The 15287-nt window shown below is 34.9% G+C and overlaps 1 protein-coding gene across 13 annotated transcripts in view; it reads right to left on the minus strand.

Annotated features, from left to right (window-relative positions):
• The window catches only part of patj (PATJ crumbs cell polarity complex component), a 106633-nt gene that overhangs the window by 46401 nt on the left and 44945 nt on the right, over positions 1–15287 (minus strand). For 8 of the 13 annotated variants that reach the window (XM_059544011.1, XM_059544012.1, XM_059544022.1 and 5 more), the window contains one exon: positions 11260–11389. In XM_059544011.1, coding sequence (XP_059399994.1) covers positions 11260–11389 — 130 coding nt within the window. The remainder of the gene's footprint in view (positions 1–11259; positions 11390–15287) is intronic. The other 5 variants (XM_059544020.1, XM_059544016.1, XM_059544019.1 and 2 more) reach the window with 3 other exon arrangements.

Consider the following 15287-nt stretch of genomic DNA (forward strand, 5'->3'; position numbering starts at 1 on the left):
ACCAGTCCATTGTACCACTCTATTAATCTAAATATGAATGAAATACATGTAAAACATGTTTAAAATCATACATACATGGCAAAACTGCTCAGCGATACGCAGACTTCAGAGGATGACTTATTTCTCCTCCACGTGAAAACTAGAGCAGCCAATGAAATATTCAGGGCCAGTCTGAGCAACTCCATGAAATCTGAGGAGGCCATCCTGAAACCCTTCTTTCAGAACTCATCATTTCTGTTTCACACCGATATTACATAGGCATTACAATAGATTCTTTTCAAAAGAACCAAAAATAGAAAGTCATTGTAACATCTAGGGTAGTACAGACAGATGATAGTCAAAGATATCGACGACAGGAATGCAGATGTCTTTGTCGACAGTCAAGATGATATTAGGCTCATTCTCCTATTAATGTATTAAATTATCATTATTATTTAGCAGCCTATTAAAATTCACCTATTATCAAATTGGTACACTATTTCACTTCAGCACCACACTTCACACACACACACACACACACACACACACACACACACACACACACACACAACTGAGGATTAGAGTCTGTATAATTAACTTTAAAAAAATAAAAAAATAAAAACCTCTTAAATATTGTATAATTAACATGTTAGTTTATAAGTATGTTTAAAAGTAGATTATTTAGATTAGTGGTGCTTCCACGCGCTCCCTCTCGCATGCAATTAAAAAAAATCCAAATTGTTCTGAAATAGCCTATGACAGGTACAGAGAGTCTCTCTCTAGCCCCACCCACCCATGCACGATAATATCATGTATCGACGATGTGAAAAATGACCATATCACCCAACACTAGTTACCACCACAAAATACAGCATGGCTATTCTTCAAAATAAAAGGCACACAAAATACTTACACCGTAAGTAAATAAATAAATACATAAATATATGAATAAATATATAATGACTGATAATTCCATTTTATTTTGGTGACAAATTTTTCATTACCCTTTATTTTATTTGAACTGCTGTTATATATAAATTAAATATTATGAATTATAAACAAAAATATTATGAATTAAAAAGTACATTTTATAATAATTATTTGCAGCAAAATAGCTTATACAGCATTATTTTATATTGGTGACAAACTTTGCATTACTCATTTAAATATATTTATTTATATTGTTTATTTTTTTCTTAACGCCAATCCAGCATCTATGGGTATATTCATGGCAAAAACCAGTTAATCCATAGACAAGTCGATCCATACACAAGTCTTGGCTTTACACACACGTCCAGGGGTATATTATATAAATATATATATACACGTATATATTTTAAATGCAATAAATTCTATATATAATTTTTTAAATAATTTCTGTTATTATTTTATACATTAATAAAAGAATATTGTATAAATATTTTATATATTAATTCTATTATATTATATCATTAAATTATTTGCAACATGTCATCAAAAAAAAAGATATACAAACACACACACAATGATTTTTTTGACATGCTGAATAATTTTTTAAAATGTAAACCTTAATTAAAAATGTATCAATTACTTGCAATAAAACATGAAAAATTTTTTTTTGGTCAAATTATGACAGGAAGTGATGCCATGAGTAAGGGAGGCATAAAGGAGGGGTTTCATCTGAACAGGAAGTGAAATGATTGAGCCATAGGTGTGCAGAGGGAGGACGGCAGATCTGACAGTGATGCTTGTATAGTTAGCTGCTGTTTGGCAGCTATCCATTTGAATCCAGTGCATTAAACCACTGATGTGCCGTCCCTGGACACACTCGGCACAGACTTCACACAGCATACTGGAACATACGGAAACAAGCGCGCATGTGTGAGAACATACACGCAGCGGGAAGAGTGACAGCCTGCCAAACTCCTGCAATCACTGGAGTTATTAACATGCAGCAGTAACTACAGCAGGCGGGCAGAGGAAGTGACTGCAGAGCAGAGAGCTGCACGGGTCCGATTTTGTAAATCCGCACCCGCCCGTACCCGCAGTGCTTAAAACTGCATCCGACCAGTTTTCCGACAGCAGCACTAATTAAAATCCGCACCCGACCCGCTTAAAATAGAACCGACACCCGACCCGCACCCAAAATCAAATCAGTTAAGCCAATCACATTAGACACACTTTTTTCGAATTTTATTGCCAGGTCATACAGAAGTTATTTATGGAAAACTCTTTTTAAAAGATATTCGTTTTTTATACATTTTATCTTAATTTTAATCAATGTTTTATCAATCAATTGCCGTATTTAATAAATAAGAAGCAAATATACAGCAGACAATGTAATAACAAAAAAATATTTTGCTACCTAAAAGTTAAATATTTTTTGTGTCACGCATGCATCCATGTCTATTTCCCTCATATTAAATATAAAACGCATGTGGACTGATATTTTTCCGATGTCTGGACTCCTTTATTAATGGAGTATATAAACAGACGTTTCAATATATTGGTATTAAATGCATTTTCTGAGAATTTATATTTTACGTTTTTACTGCAAATGTCGAAATACGTGCTCTTTGGTCCATCAGTGCTTGAGTCACTGATCACATTAGAATAAAATATCTCATAATAAAATACAAAATTGACTGATTTATGAATGCATAGTTCTCATCAGTCGGAAATACAGATAAACGCTTTCATTTGTTGTATTTTTGATCCTGAAAGAAAACAGAACAACAAAAGAGCGAATCATACCACCGTCTGAGGTTGTGCTTCAAGTTGAACGCACCCATTTTTAAATCGTCCACAGCTGAGCATCACGAGAGGCGGATCTGCGCCAGAGCGCGCATGTGAATGAGCTGCAAAAAGTCATTTTCAGATGCAATAAAAAAAAAAAAAAAACAACCCTGGATAGCCTAGATTAGGCCCATATTCACAAATGAGTTAGCTATGGAATGAAACATCTGATATTCTGAATATCTGAATTCAGATTCTGTGTATATATATATATATATATATATATATATATATAAACGGAAAACAAAAACAACAAAAAAAAAAAACAGCTGGCTGATCTTTTACGTCTGTTAACTAATGACTCATGCAGCCGTTGGCGCGGTTGGGATTTTTTTAAAAGTGGAACGTAGGCCTATTTTTACGTTTGCACGTGACTGTTTTGAACCCGTGTTTAGACCCGTGTTTCCCCTGTGTCCGACCCGACCCACATCTGTATCCGACACAGTTGGATATTTTTCACCCGTTTCAGCCAAATTTGCGGGTCACCCGTCGGGTACCCGTGCAGGACTCTACTGCAGAGGTGTGGTGGCCAATAATTCAGGCACACATCAAGCACACTAGAGGAGAAATGCTGGATAGAACAAAGATTGCGAAGAAGAACATGAGATGTGATTAAAAGCAACAGGGTAACTTATTCAACTTATTACTTAAGCAACTTATTCTTTAAAATTAGTGTAGATAGATAGATGGATGTACACTTTATTTTAAGATCCAATTCTTGCTATCAACAAACATGCAACTTTTCCCTCAATAAACTCCTAATTTGCTGCTTATTAATAGTTCATAAGGTAGTTGTTTAGATTTTGTAGTAGTTTAGGTATTGGGTAGGATTAAGAATGTATAATATGGTTATACATAATAAACAGCTTATATGTTAATAATAGGCATGCTAATAAGTAGTTAATAGTGAGAACTGACCCCTAAAGTGTTACACAAAAAATATATTTGCTGTAAAAAAAAAAATATATATATATATATTAATAATTGCAGTGCCATTTAATTTTTTTTGCAAATAATTATTCTAAACTTTTTTTATTATTGTAAAACGATGTACGCAAGTGCTGGAGATATACTTCTAATTACAGGAGCATCTTTACTGATGAGATGCGCATGAAAATCACATTCGATTTTTTACACAGCCTTAATATATATATATATATATATATATATATATTATAAGATTCCGCTTCACACTACTTACAAAACTATATAAAATCATATTATAATTTAACTCTATTGTTGTACTTAATTCAAGTGTATTGTATAATATTTTATTAAATTAAATATATAATTAGCTATACACTTTTAAATGTAATTCCCCCCCCCCATTATTCTTGAGATTAACACAAGACTCCTACTAAGGCTGGTCCGAATACCATTTTTTGAGGGAGTGGGCTGAACAGATTCTTCTCTCTAAGGCAGAAATCTCTGTGTCTGTCTGTCTGTTTGCATTTATATTATGCTGAGAACTATTCATTCAATCGACTTGCGCGGCGGGTGTGTTGCTGCAGTGTTGCATTTTGGTGCAATATGGACACGTGACACATTCAGAATTAATCAACTTTTAATAAACTACAGAACAGCGCATACTGAAAACGGTGTGCCTCACGCAGGCAGGGCTTATATGCTCCGAGAATGGACACTGCACTAGTGATACAAAACACACAGGTCTGTTAAGAGCAATAGTTTTCATATAGACAAATTATTATTAGGCTGGGCGGTAACACATGTTAACTATTAACTACGAGACTTCTCTCAATAAATTCTTAATTTGCTGCTTATTAATAGTTAGTAAGGTAGTTGTTAGGTTTAGGTATTGGGTAAGATTAGGGATGTAGAATAAGGTCAAGTAGAATAAGGCATTAATATGTTTTTAATTAGCACTAATGCATGGCTAATATTCTAGTGATATGCATGCTAATAAGCAACTAATAGGTGTTATTTATTCTAAAGTGTTACCGGCTGGGCTACTGTACTTTTTTTTTTCTCTATGGCTTCCATATTCGCAAGTATTTTCCAAGCAAATTAAGTGCATGTTTTTATTATGTGTAAAATTACTGATTAACATGGTGGATAAAAGCAGCTCATTTTTTTTTAAACCAACAATGTACAATAGGCGTACTAACGGAACTCAACTTTAAATTTGATGTGCTGTTGTGGAAGGCCAGTTTCAAATCGCCAGTCAGCACGGATACGGTTTCATTTTCCACTGTGGCGCTTATAATGGAGCAATACAAATACATCGGTTGTTGCCTTGGTTGTGTAATATAAACGCCAATATGGACGACGATCAGATACAACTGTAACCGTACCTGACAGTCCTAAGAACAGATTGATAGATAAGAACAGAAAATATTCAATATTCAAGCGTGAATGAACACCAACCCACCGAACGATTATTTCGAATAATCGAATATTCTGGTCCAGCCCTAACTCCTACAATGTTATAAAAATAAAAAGGATGAGAGAGAGTAAAATAGTTTTAGAATTTCACTGGCATTAAATTAAGTCTGTTGTATTTTCCTTTGAACACTGATGGTGAACCTTTTAGCCAATCACTTTTAAAAGCGATATGATCTCCCAAGATACCTCATGTAACACCGTCTGCCAAGTTGGAAAGATGCCCTTTAGGCATTCCTGTTTTTCAGGCCGGTGAACTATGTGGACGTGATCCCACTGAGCCAGACTTTTGACAATGAGCATACAGTCTGGTCCACACTGGAGCTCGATTTAGTCAAAAAGTATCTTTTTGTGATATGAAATACCATCCAAACAACTAACACCATCATCATCAAATGACCTACTACTATTACAAACTTCAGAAAAACTGGAATATGCATTAAATATGCACAGATGTGAGTTGACAAGGAAGATAGCATATTCCTAGTCTGCCTGACCGAGTGTGATAAAATCCAGATGATCCCAGACCACAAAACAATTCCTCCTAGGAAAGTGATAAAACCAATGCTCCCAAAAACAGATCTGAACAGAAAAATGGGCCTTTTGGCTCCATTGTGGCATTTTTCCATTGGCCATCTTGCGAGTCTTTTATAATTCATCAAGCTGACTGATGCTCTGAACCGAGATAAATAGCTACTTCAAGGTCCCTGTTTGAACCTCAAACAATAGACTGCCTTCTCCCCTGCCTTCGCCGCAGATACGAACAGATGGCAGCATTCACTCATTCCTAAACGCCTATAAATCTGATGTGGAAGCAGCGCTACGTCCAGCATACAATATGCAAGAATATTGAGGATTTTTAGGAGAGCAAATATGAGTTATGCAATAACCGTTTGGTAATAGTGTGCAATTTAAAATACAAAATGAATGCACATCAGCAAATCCTGACATAAGAGATCGTCTTATCACACGTCCTACAATGCAAGGCAAACACCCGTAATCCTATTGCGTCAAGTTTTAGGCAAAGTTTATAGATTGTGTTTATTCAACATTCAATAAATCCGACACAATATTACTCTTATCTTAATCCACGAGCAGACGTTTTCTTATGACGAGGGATTATGTAAACTGCTGACTAAGTTGTCCTGAACGTGCTGGAGAGAAAAAAGAAAAACCTCTCTAACTAAAGCAGTTCGGAATGTTGAGGCCTACAGCAAAGCTGACGTATTGAGTTCCATCAATCCATTCAACAAATTTTTTGATTGGTTTGACAGAAGCAAGATGAGGTAACCTGAAGTAATTTATAGATGGGAAGGTAGCAACGGGACAACCATATGTGCTCATCAAAACCACTTCACCAGAAGACGAGCTTCACAGGAACCGTTCAGGCCGCAGATAGAAAGCAGTTATTGAGCTCATCCAAAGTGACTAGGCACATGAGAGCCATTTATCATCTACACTATGCATTGTACATTGTTCTCCAAATGTCAAGAGAGTGTGTGAAATAATTAGCTAAAACTAGCAAGAAGCGGCTTCAGAAGTAGTACTTATAAAATTTTACATTTAGCCTTGCTAGCTAAACGGTAACATGCTTTATATAAGTGGTGAACAGAACTTCTCTAATTCAAGAGCTTAAGTTCCAAGTTCATATTTTAGAGCCTTGAGATGTTTAGAAAGCCTTTTATATTTAAAATAGCTTTAACAAAACAACTGAACTTAATAGACAGTAAGTTTGCACTAAATGGAGAAGCTAAAAGCTAACTGGTACATAGTAACAGTGTACGCATGCAGCTTTATACATTCTCCATTTTTTTGTCTAAATTGTGCAGAATGTGGGGAATAATGAGCTGAAGTAGAATTTATCTGAACTTTACATTAAGCACTGCTAGCTAAACGTTAGCATGTTTTATATAAGTGGTGGACAGAACAAAACCATGTGTCTAAATCAAGAGCGTAAGTTCCAAGTTTATATTTTAGAGCCTCAAGATATAGACTTTTAAATCGAAAATCACTTTATAAGAACAATATGTGAACACTAAAGTTACAAGTGCACAAAACAAAGAAGCAAATGCTAACAGAAGCCTAAGCAACACATTTAAATTGTATACAGTACATGCAGCTTTGTACCCATTCCTCATTACAATCAGAGTTGGGTAGAGTACCCAAAAACTGTACTCAAGTAAAGGTAAAAGTACTTATAGAAATATTTACTCAAGTAAAAGTAAAAGTACTAGTCTGAATAGTTACTTGAGTAAGAGTAAAAAAGTATTGGATAAAAAATCTAATATTTAGATATATAGATTAAATGTATGTAATGTATATGTGTGTGTATAAATAAATAAATAAATAAATATAAATATATATATATATATATATATATATATATATATATATATATATATATATATATATATATATATATATATATATATATATATATATATATATATATATATATACACATATTTCATCAGCCTTTACTCCAGTCTTCAATGTCAGATAATCCTTCAGAAATCATTCCAATATGTTGATTTACTATCAATTATGTTCTTTTTATCTTTCTTTAATCCTCCAACAATTCATGTCACCAGTTCCAAAAAAAATATTAAGCAGCAAAACTGTTTCCAGCACTGGTAATAATCAATATATTAGAATTATATTTTGAAGGATCATAACTCTGAAAACTGGAGTAACAGCTGATAAATATTCTGATTTGCATCACAAAGTAAATTATATTTTAAAGTATGTATTATATATGTATAAATAACCTAAAAGAAGACAAGAGAGAAAACACAGAGAAGACACAAAGAAGAGAGAAAACTCCCCACATGACCACTAAGTTACCGAACATCTGAACATAACGAACCAAAGGCACATTGACAGATCTTCTTCTGTCTGCTCGCAGAAGTATATTTCTGCAAGCGTAAATATTGTGGAAATATCATAATTAATTGTGTCTAGGCATTGCCGGCAGCCAAATCACCCTGGAGCCCAAGACCGGTTTCCCACTGAAGCGAAGCAGGGCTAAGACTGGTCAGTACCTGGATGGGAGACCTCCTGGGAAAACTAGGTTGCTGCTGGAAGAGGTGCTTGTGAGGCAAGCAGGGGGTGCTCACTCTGTGGTCTGTGTGGGTCCTAGCGCCCCAGTGTAGTGATGGGGACACTATACTGTCAACGAGCAACGTCCTTCAGATGAGACGTTAAACCGAGGTCCTGACACTCTGTGGTCATTAAAAATCCCAGGATGTCTTTCGAAAAGCGTAGAGGTGTGACCTCGGCATCCTGGCTGAATTCGCCCATTGGCCTCTGACCATCATGGCCTCCTAACAATCCCCATATCTGCTGATTGGCTTCATCACTCTGTCTCCTCTCCACCAGTAAGCTGGTGTGTGGTAGCGTTCTGGCGCAATATGGCTGCCGTCACATCATCCAGCTGGATGAGGAGATACCCCCTTACCATGTAAAGCGCTTTGAGTGCCTAGAAAAGCGCTATATAAATGTAATGAATTATTATTAAGATAAAGTAACGAGAGGAGCGTCACCCACAGTAACGAAATAAAAGTACAGATTTCCCCCCCAAAATTTACTCAAGTAAGAGTAAAAGTCCCCATCTTTAAATATACTCCAAAAGTATTAGTTACCCAAAAAATTTACTCAAGTAAATGTAATGAAGTAAATGTAACGAAGTAAATGTAACTCGTTACTAACCACCTCTGATTACAATGTTGTCCAAATGATATGGATTGTGGGAAATAATTAGCTGAGGCTAGCAAGTAGCAGCTTGAGAAGTAGTACCCCTGTCTAACTTTAGATTTAGCCCTGCTTGCTAAATGGTTACATAAAATAGGTTGACAATAACAAAAGTGTCTAATTTAAGGGCTTAAGTTCCATGTTCATATTTTAGAGCCTCAAGGTGCTGACTTTTACATTTAAAATCACTTCATAAGAAGAATTTGCATGCAATGAAGATACAGTACGTGGCACGAAAATAAGCGTGAGTGTAAGCCTGCAGCTTAGTATTTATCACTTTTGTTTGTGCAAAAATATATATATTTGGTCACAAAAGTGTCACATAGCATATTTGGTCACAAAAGTGTCACATACAAGTAGTTTTTCATGCTAATCTGTCATTTTTAACACTGACAAAAATGCTTTTTAAACATTAAGGTCAGCAACCTTGAAAAGGTCATGTATTTTCCCATGTAAGGCTCAAACTCAACACAATTAAGTTTCCAATATGAATCTTCAACCACTACACCACATTACCTCAACTTTAACTGGACTGTAACCACTTCATTGGTCCTATCCTACTCAACATCTCCTAAATACAGCACACCTCAACGCAGATTCAATTTCACACTGCAAGATTTTACAAGAAGTGCTCGCCGGATAGCATCCGGAAACAAAGCCAGTCAAAGGGCCGGTGGCGGACAAGAATGAGAAAGACGTCGCACTGCCTGCACAGCATACTAAAGACCATCAAAAGTGGAAAGAGATTAGAGCATCGTTGTAATGCTAAGAAAGTCTGCCAGCCCAGATGAATGGAATGAAATCTGATACTGGGATGCTTTAATGAGGACACATTATAGTACGGCTACAGATCTTGTTTAAAACAATATATCTCGGCATGCAACTTCCTAAGACACTGGCTATGTTCGGAATAAAATAATAGTGTAATGCTTACTGCATACTGAGCAATATGTGCAATGATAAATGGTTCAAACATATATATATATATATAGTAGTCACATTACCAAGCTGCATGTTTAATTCAGCAAGTGTGGCTCAGTTATTATAATGGTAATTAATACATGTCCCTTTCAATGCATTGCATTCTAGGACATATTACCCACACATTACATAATGTTTTGCAATTAACTGCATGTCTGTATAATGGAAAGGGATGTCAACTGGTTAAAAAAAAAAAATAATAATAATAATATATGTAGATAGATAATTTAAAATCAATTCAAAATGTATTATTATTATTATTTAAATACAATTTATTATACTAAACCAGACCTAACATAAAATGTACTCCATCCATACAAAATATTTTTTTTTATAATTAATTGCACTCTGTAATGGAAATGGCTGTCATCTGATTACAAAAAATATAATTGTAATTAAATGAATATTCATTTATTATTAATAATTGTATTTTTTTATTATTTATTATTATTATTTTATTAAAAATAAATATTTCTGTTTAAAAATTAAAGCAAATTGTATTCAATTCAATATCTATATAACTATTGTTATTATTATTATTATATTAGTTGTTTGTATATAACTTAATATACTACATTACATATTAAATTGACAGCCCTAATGCATAATGTATTCCATGCATACAAAATATCGACATGTTCTTTTTCTAATTAATCTGTCAGTTGATTAAATTTTTAGTACCTATCTTTTATCTAGAAAAAATATATTTATTAATATTATTTGTTATTTATTATTAATAACTCAATTCAATTAAACATCTACATATTCAACCAGAATTTGTAAACAAATACACAGGAAGCCCTAATAATGAAAACGTATTAGGTTATACAGGTATTCCATGCATACAGAAAATCTGCACTGTATCCATACTATTTGCTACAAAATAATAGACTAGAATGGTGGTATGTGATTCTGAACATAACCAGTGATGTAAGTAAAGGACATATGTGACCCTGGACCACAAAACCCAAAAACTTTTTAAAAAAAAAAGCTAAATAAATATGCTTTCCATTGATGTATGGTTTGTTAGGATAGGACAATATTTGGCCGAGATACAACTATTTGAAAATCTGGAATCTGAGAGTGCAAAAAAATCTAAATATTGAGAAAACCAAGTTGTCCAAAATAAAGTTCTTAGCAATGCATATATACAAAAAGTACATTTTTATATATTTACGGTAGGGAGTTTACAAAATATCTTCATGGAACATGATCTTTACTTAATTTCCTACTGATTTTCGGCATAAACGAAAAATGTATCATTTTCACACATACAATGTATTGTTGACTATTGCTACAAATATACCCCAGTGACTTAAGACTGGTTTTGTGCTCCAGGGTCACATATAGTTTAGTTTGGCATGATCAGCAGACTCACACCTTTAGCTTGCTCCTCATCCTCACTCTCTTCCTCCTGCTGCTCCTCCTCCTGCACTTGGCTGGGGGGTCTGTAGGGTGGGGGGAGGCGCATGGGTGGAGGGCCGCTGGTCTGTCCTGCTTTCTGCTTAAAGAGTAAAGAAAAGAGACTGAGGCCGTATAATGCTGCCGACTGTGGAAAGACACTATAAAGAATGCAGAGAAATAAACAGTAAGAGATGACTATGAATGAATGCTGCTGGGAAAACTCTAGACAGAGAAAGATGCAATGATTTTAAACGGATAGTTCACCCCAAAAGCAAAAGCCTTTTTAAATCTTATTAAAGTTCATCCAGTTCACAAAAAAAAAAAACAATCCAAACGATTTGTTCATTTACAAAGCAAACCGATTGAATTCTTAAATAATTACTTCAGTCTGGGTTTCTCCAACACATCTAGTTCAGATGACTATGAATATAGTCAGAGGTGTCAAGTAACGAAGTACAAATACTTCGTTACCTTACTTAAGTAGAAATTTGGGGTATCTATACTTTACTTGAGTAATTATTTTTCAGCCGACTTTTTACTTCTACTCCTTACATTTTCACGCAAGTATCTGTACTTTCTACTCCTTACATTTTAAAAATAGCTTCGTTACTTTAATTTCATTCCGGCTTGTCATCATTCAAAAAAAAACTATCCAGATAAACCGCGCCATCCGGATGGAGTGAATTTGATTGTGGTTGGATGAGAAGTATAAACATATACCATTCCGACACCCTATTGGTTTGTACGCGATCCATCTCACCTGCACATGACACAAATCACATCACACTCCAGCAAGGACATAGCCAGTTTTGGGTTCGTTTATCAAAAAATATATTTCTTAAAAGTAGGGTTGGGTATGGAACCGGTATCCGATAGCCTCAGAGTCAGTCCGCTTAAATTTCAAATGAAACCGGCAACAGACCGGTGTCCTCTCCGTCTTTCAGCGCGCTCTTCAATCCACAGACTGCGAGCAGAGCAGCGCATGCGCACTTAAACACAAACAGAGGACACAAGCTATGTGTTTATCGATAGATTGTTAGAATATCCGTATCTGTGCAGTTCTTTGTCATAAATACAGTTTACAAAAGGTCACGAGGGAGCAGTCGGTTTCTCATCTACTGTAAAGTTTTCGCTTGTCACTGCTCATCACTAAACAGCTGTTTCCTCCAGAGAAAATCTAGCCCTTAACACATATGAACGAACACAAACTTTAATTACACTTATTTAAATATACTTAATTTAATCATACGTACTTTATACATACACTACTGTGCAAAAGTCTTAGGCACGTTAGTATTTGCAGAAGAATGGTGTTCTACTTTATAAAGAATGAGCATACAGTAATTCACAGAACTGATTAAAGACATTGACAGACAGCACTCATCTGAACTAAATATCAGAGTGATGGACAGGGATACAGTAGAAACATTATGTGTGGTTTTGTATTAAATAATGACCCAGATTGTGAAATACATTTATTAGCCTTAGAGTAAAGGAAGCACAACTTGAGAAATGAGAGCATCCAAGGTGAAAGCTATGGATTTATTTTAAATATTTGTAATGTTCTTTAATGTTATCCATAGTTTTTTTGTGGATCTTTTTTTTTTTTTAAGTATCGGTTCAGGCACCGTTTAGGTGCCGGTACCGTTTTAAAAGTATCGAAATGGCACCGGACCCTACTTAAAAGTTCTTATTTCTCACTACTGGCTCATTTGCCAAATGGGTGCTTTCTCTTCGTCCTCTACAAATTAAGCTGCTGTAGGTAGTTCGGTAGCGAGACGTTTGAATAAATTATCGTTTGCGATTTATGACGCGATTGACAATGTTGTGATAAGTAGGCTATACCAACTTTGTAACTCATTACACCCCCCCCCAACACTGGACATAGCAGACGTATGTAGCGAATACAGGAAGGTATCAATCAAGAAGTTATCAGGATTTTTAGACATTTTTAGTTTTTGATTAATCACTTGGATTAATCATTCATTTTGACAGCACTATAAGGTTTAATGAAAATAGACAACCATAACAATACTTATAGGCAACTAGTCATCATATCTCTAGTCCTTTAATGTATTTCCATTGTACTAAAGTGCGTTCATTTTCAATGGGCATATATGCGGCTGAAACAGGTAGCCTAGTGCATCCCAAATTTTCAACATGAACATTTTAATATAACATTATAGTCATTATGGCCTATGGCCTTTAGAAAAATGTTTATTTGAGTAGGTGGGGTAGTGCACAATAGGCTAGGGCTGGGCGATATACAAAAAAAAATATCTCGATATTGTCCAAATTTTTACGATATTCGATATATATCTCGATATGTTTGCATTTAAATAATAAAAAATAAAGCATGATTTTCTTTTGCCCATTAAAAAAAAACAAAAAAAACAATTTAGATTAAACAGCTAATTTAAGCAGTTAAAAAATCTAGACCAAGAGATCACTTACTGCTTTTTATTAAATGAATACATGTAGGCCTATATGTAACTGAAGCAGTGCAAATTAAGTAACAGTTACAGAAAGTGCATTCTGTCAACTTTTTAGTGCATGCAATTCACAATTTAAACTATGCAACTAGGATAAGTATTTTATTTTAATAACAAGTTTTTAAGCTAAGAACACAAGTCTGTCAACTGTCTATGGTTTTAAGAGAAGCTCTGTGGCATGAAACTATGTTCCTACTGACACTAAAAACCCTCTTAGATGGGAAGCTAGTTGCTGAAGCACATAGCTATTTCTTATATATAAATATATATAAATGAATAAATACCAAAGACTTTTGCATTCTCTCTGTCTATATTATGGAAACTGGTAAACATATCAGTGAAATTCCCCAATAGTAATTCCAAATGGCCATAGCCTATGTTTCTCTATTCAAACATTAGCGGTCGAGTAAGTGCATTTATTTTGCGATCACAAATGCAAACAATACAGTTGAGATCTCACGACAGAACACAGACCGGCTGAACGACGCTTTCATTAGATCGCTCAATTCCAGCTTGTTAGTGTTTTCAGATTATCGTCAGCGGCTCTTCCGCAATGAGGAGTGAGCACGTGCGCATGGTTGCCAGATTGCTTAAAATAAGCAAACACCGGGCAGAAAATGTATCCTTGTAACAGTGGAGCTCTGATTCGGAGATTTAAACTCTTGTTATCTGGCAACCGCTATCATTAAAGCTCTCGTAGTAGAGGGGCGTAGAGCAGTCAGCAGTTACAGGTTCCTTTTTTGGACATTCGGCGCGTTCTTTTGGGAAAGTATGCTTGAATTTGAAATATTCGATATTCCCGATATATTCAAATTGTACATCGTCGTCAAAATTATTCAGATATCATCGCTAAAATTCGATATATCGCCCAGCCCTACAATAGGCCCCAGTGGTGTGGCCTAAGCTTTTGTTCTTAATGGCATTTTTTTTTCTTTCCTTACATTACTTTTACTTTTATACTTTAAGTAGTTTTTTTATCCAGTACTTTTACACTTTTACTTGAGTAAAAAGCTTGAGTTGATACTTCAACTTCTACAAAAGTCTTTTTAAACCCTAGTATCTATACTTCTACTTGAGTAATGAATGCCAATACTTTTGACACCACTGAATATAGTGCACGAGTCCTATGCCTCTTTTTTATGCCATTTCTTTTTTTTTTTTTGGGGGGGTGTACAGTCATGGCCAAAAGTTTTGAGAATTACATAAATATTAGTTTTCAAAAAGTTTGCTGCTAAACTGCTTTTAGATCTTTGTTTCAGTTGTTTCTGTGATGTACTGAAATATAATTACAAGCACTTCATGCGTTTCAAAGGCTTTTATCGACAATTACATGCCATTTATGCAAAGAGTCAGTATTTGCAGTGTTAGCCCTTCTTTTTCAGGACCTCTGCAATTCGACTGGGCATGCTCTCAATCAACTTCTGGGCCAAAACCTGACTGATAGCAACCCATTCTTTCATAATCACTTCTTGGAGTTTGTCAGAATTAGTGGGTTTTTGTTTGTCC

The sequence above is a fragment of the Carassius carassius genome, chromosome 48, assembly GCF_963082965.1.
Source record: "Carassius carassius chromosome 48, fCarCar2.1, whole genome shotgun sequence".
In the NCBI taxonomy this organism is placed as follows: domain Eukaryota; kingdom Metazoa; phylum Chordata; class Actinopteri; order Cypriniformes; family Cyprinidae; genus Carassius; species Carassius carassius.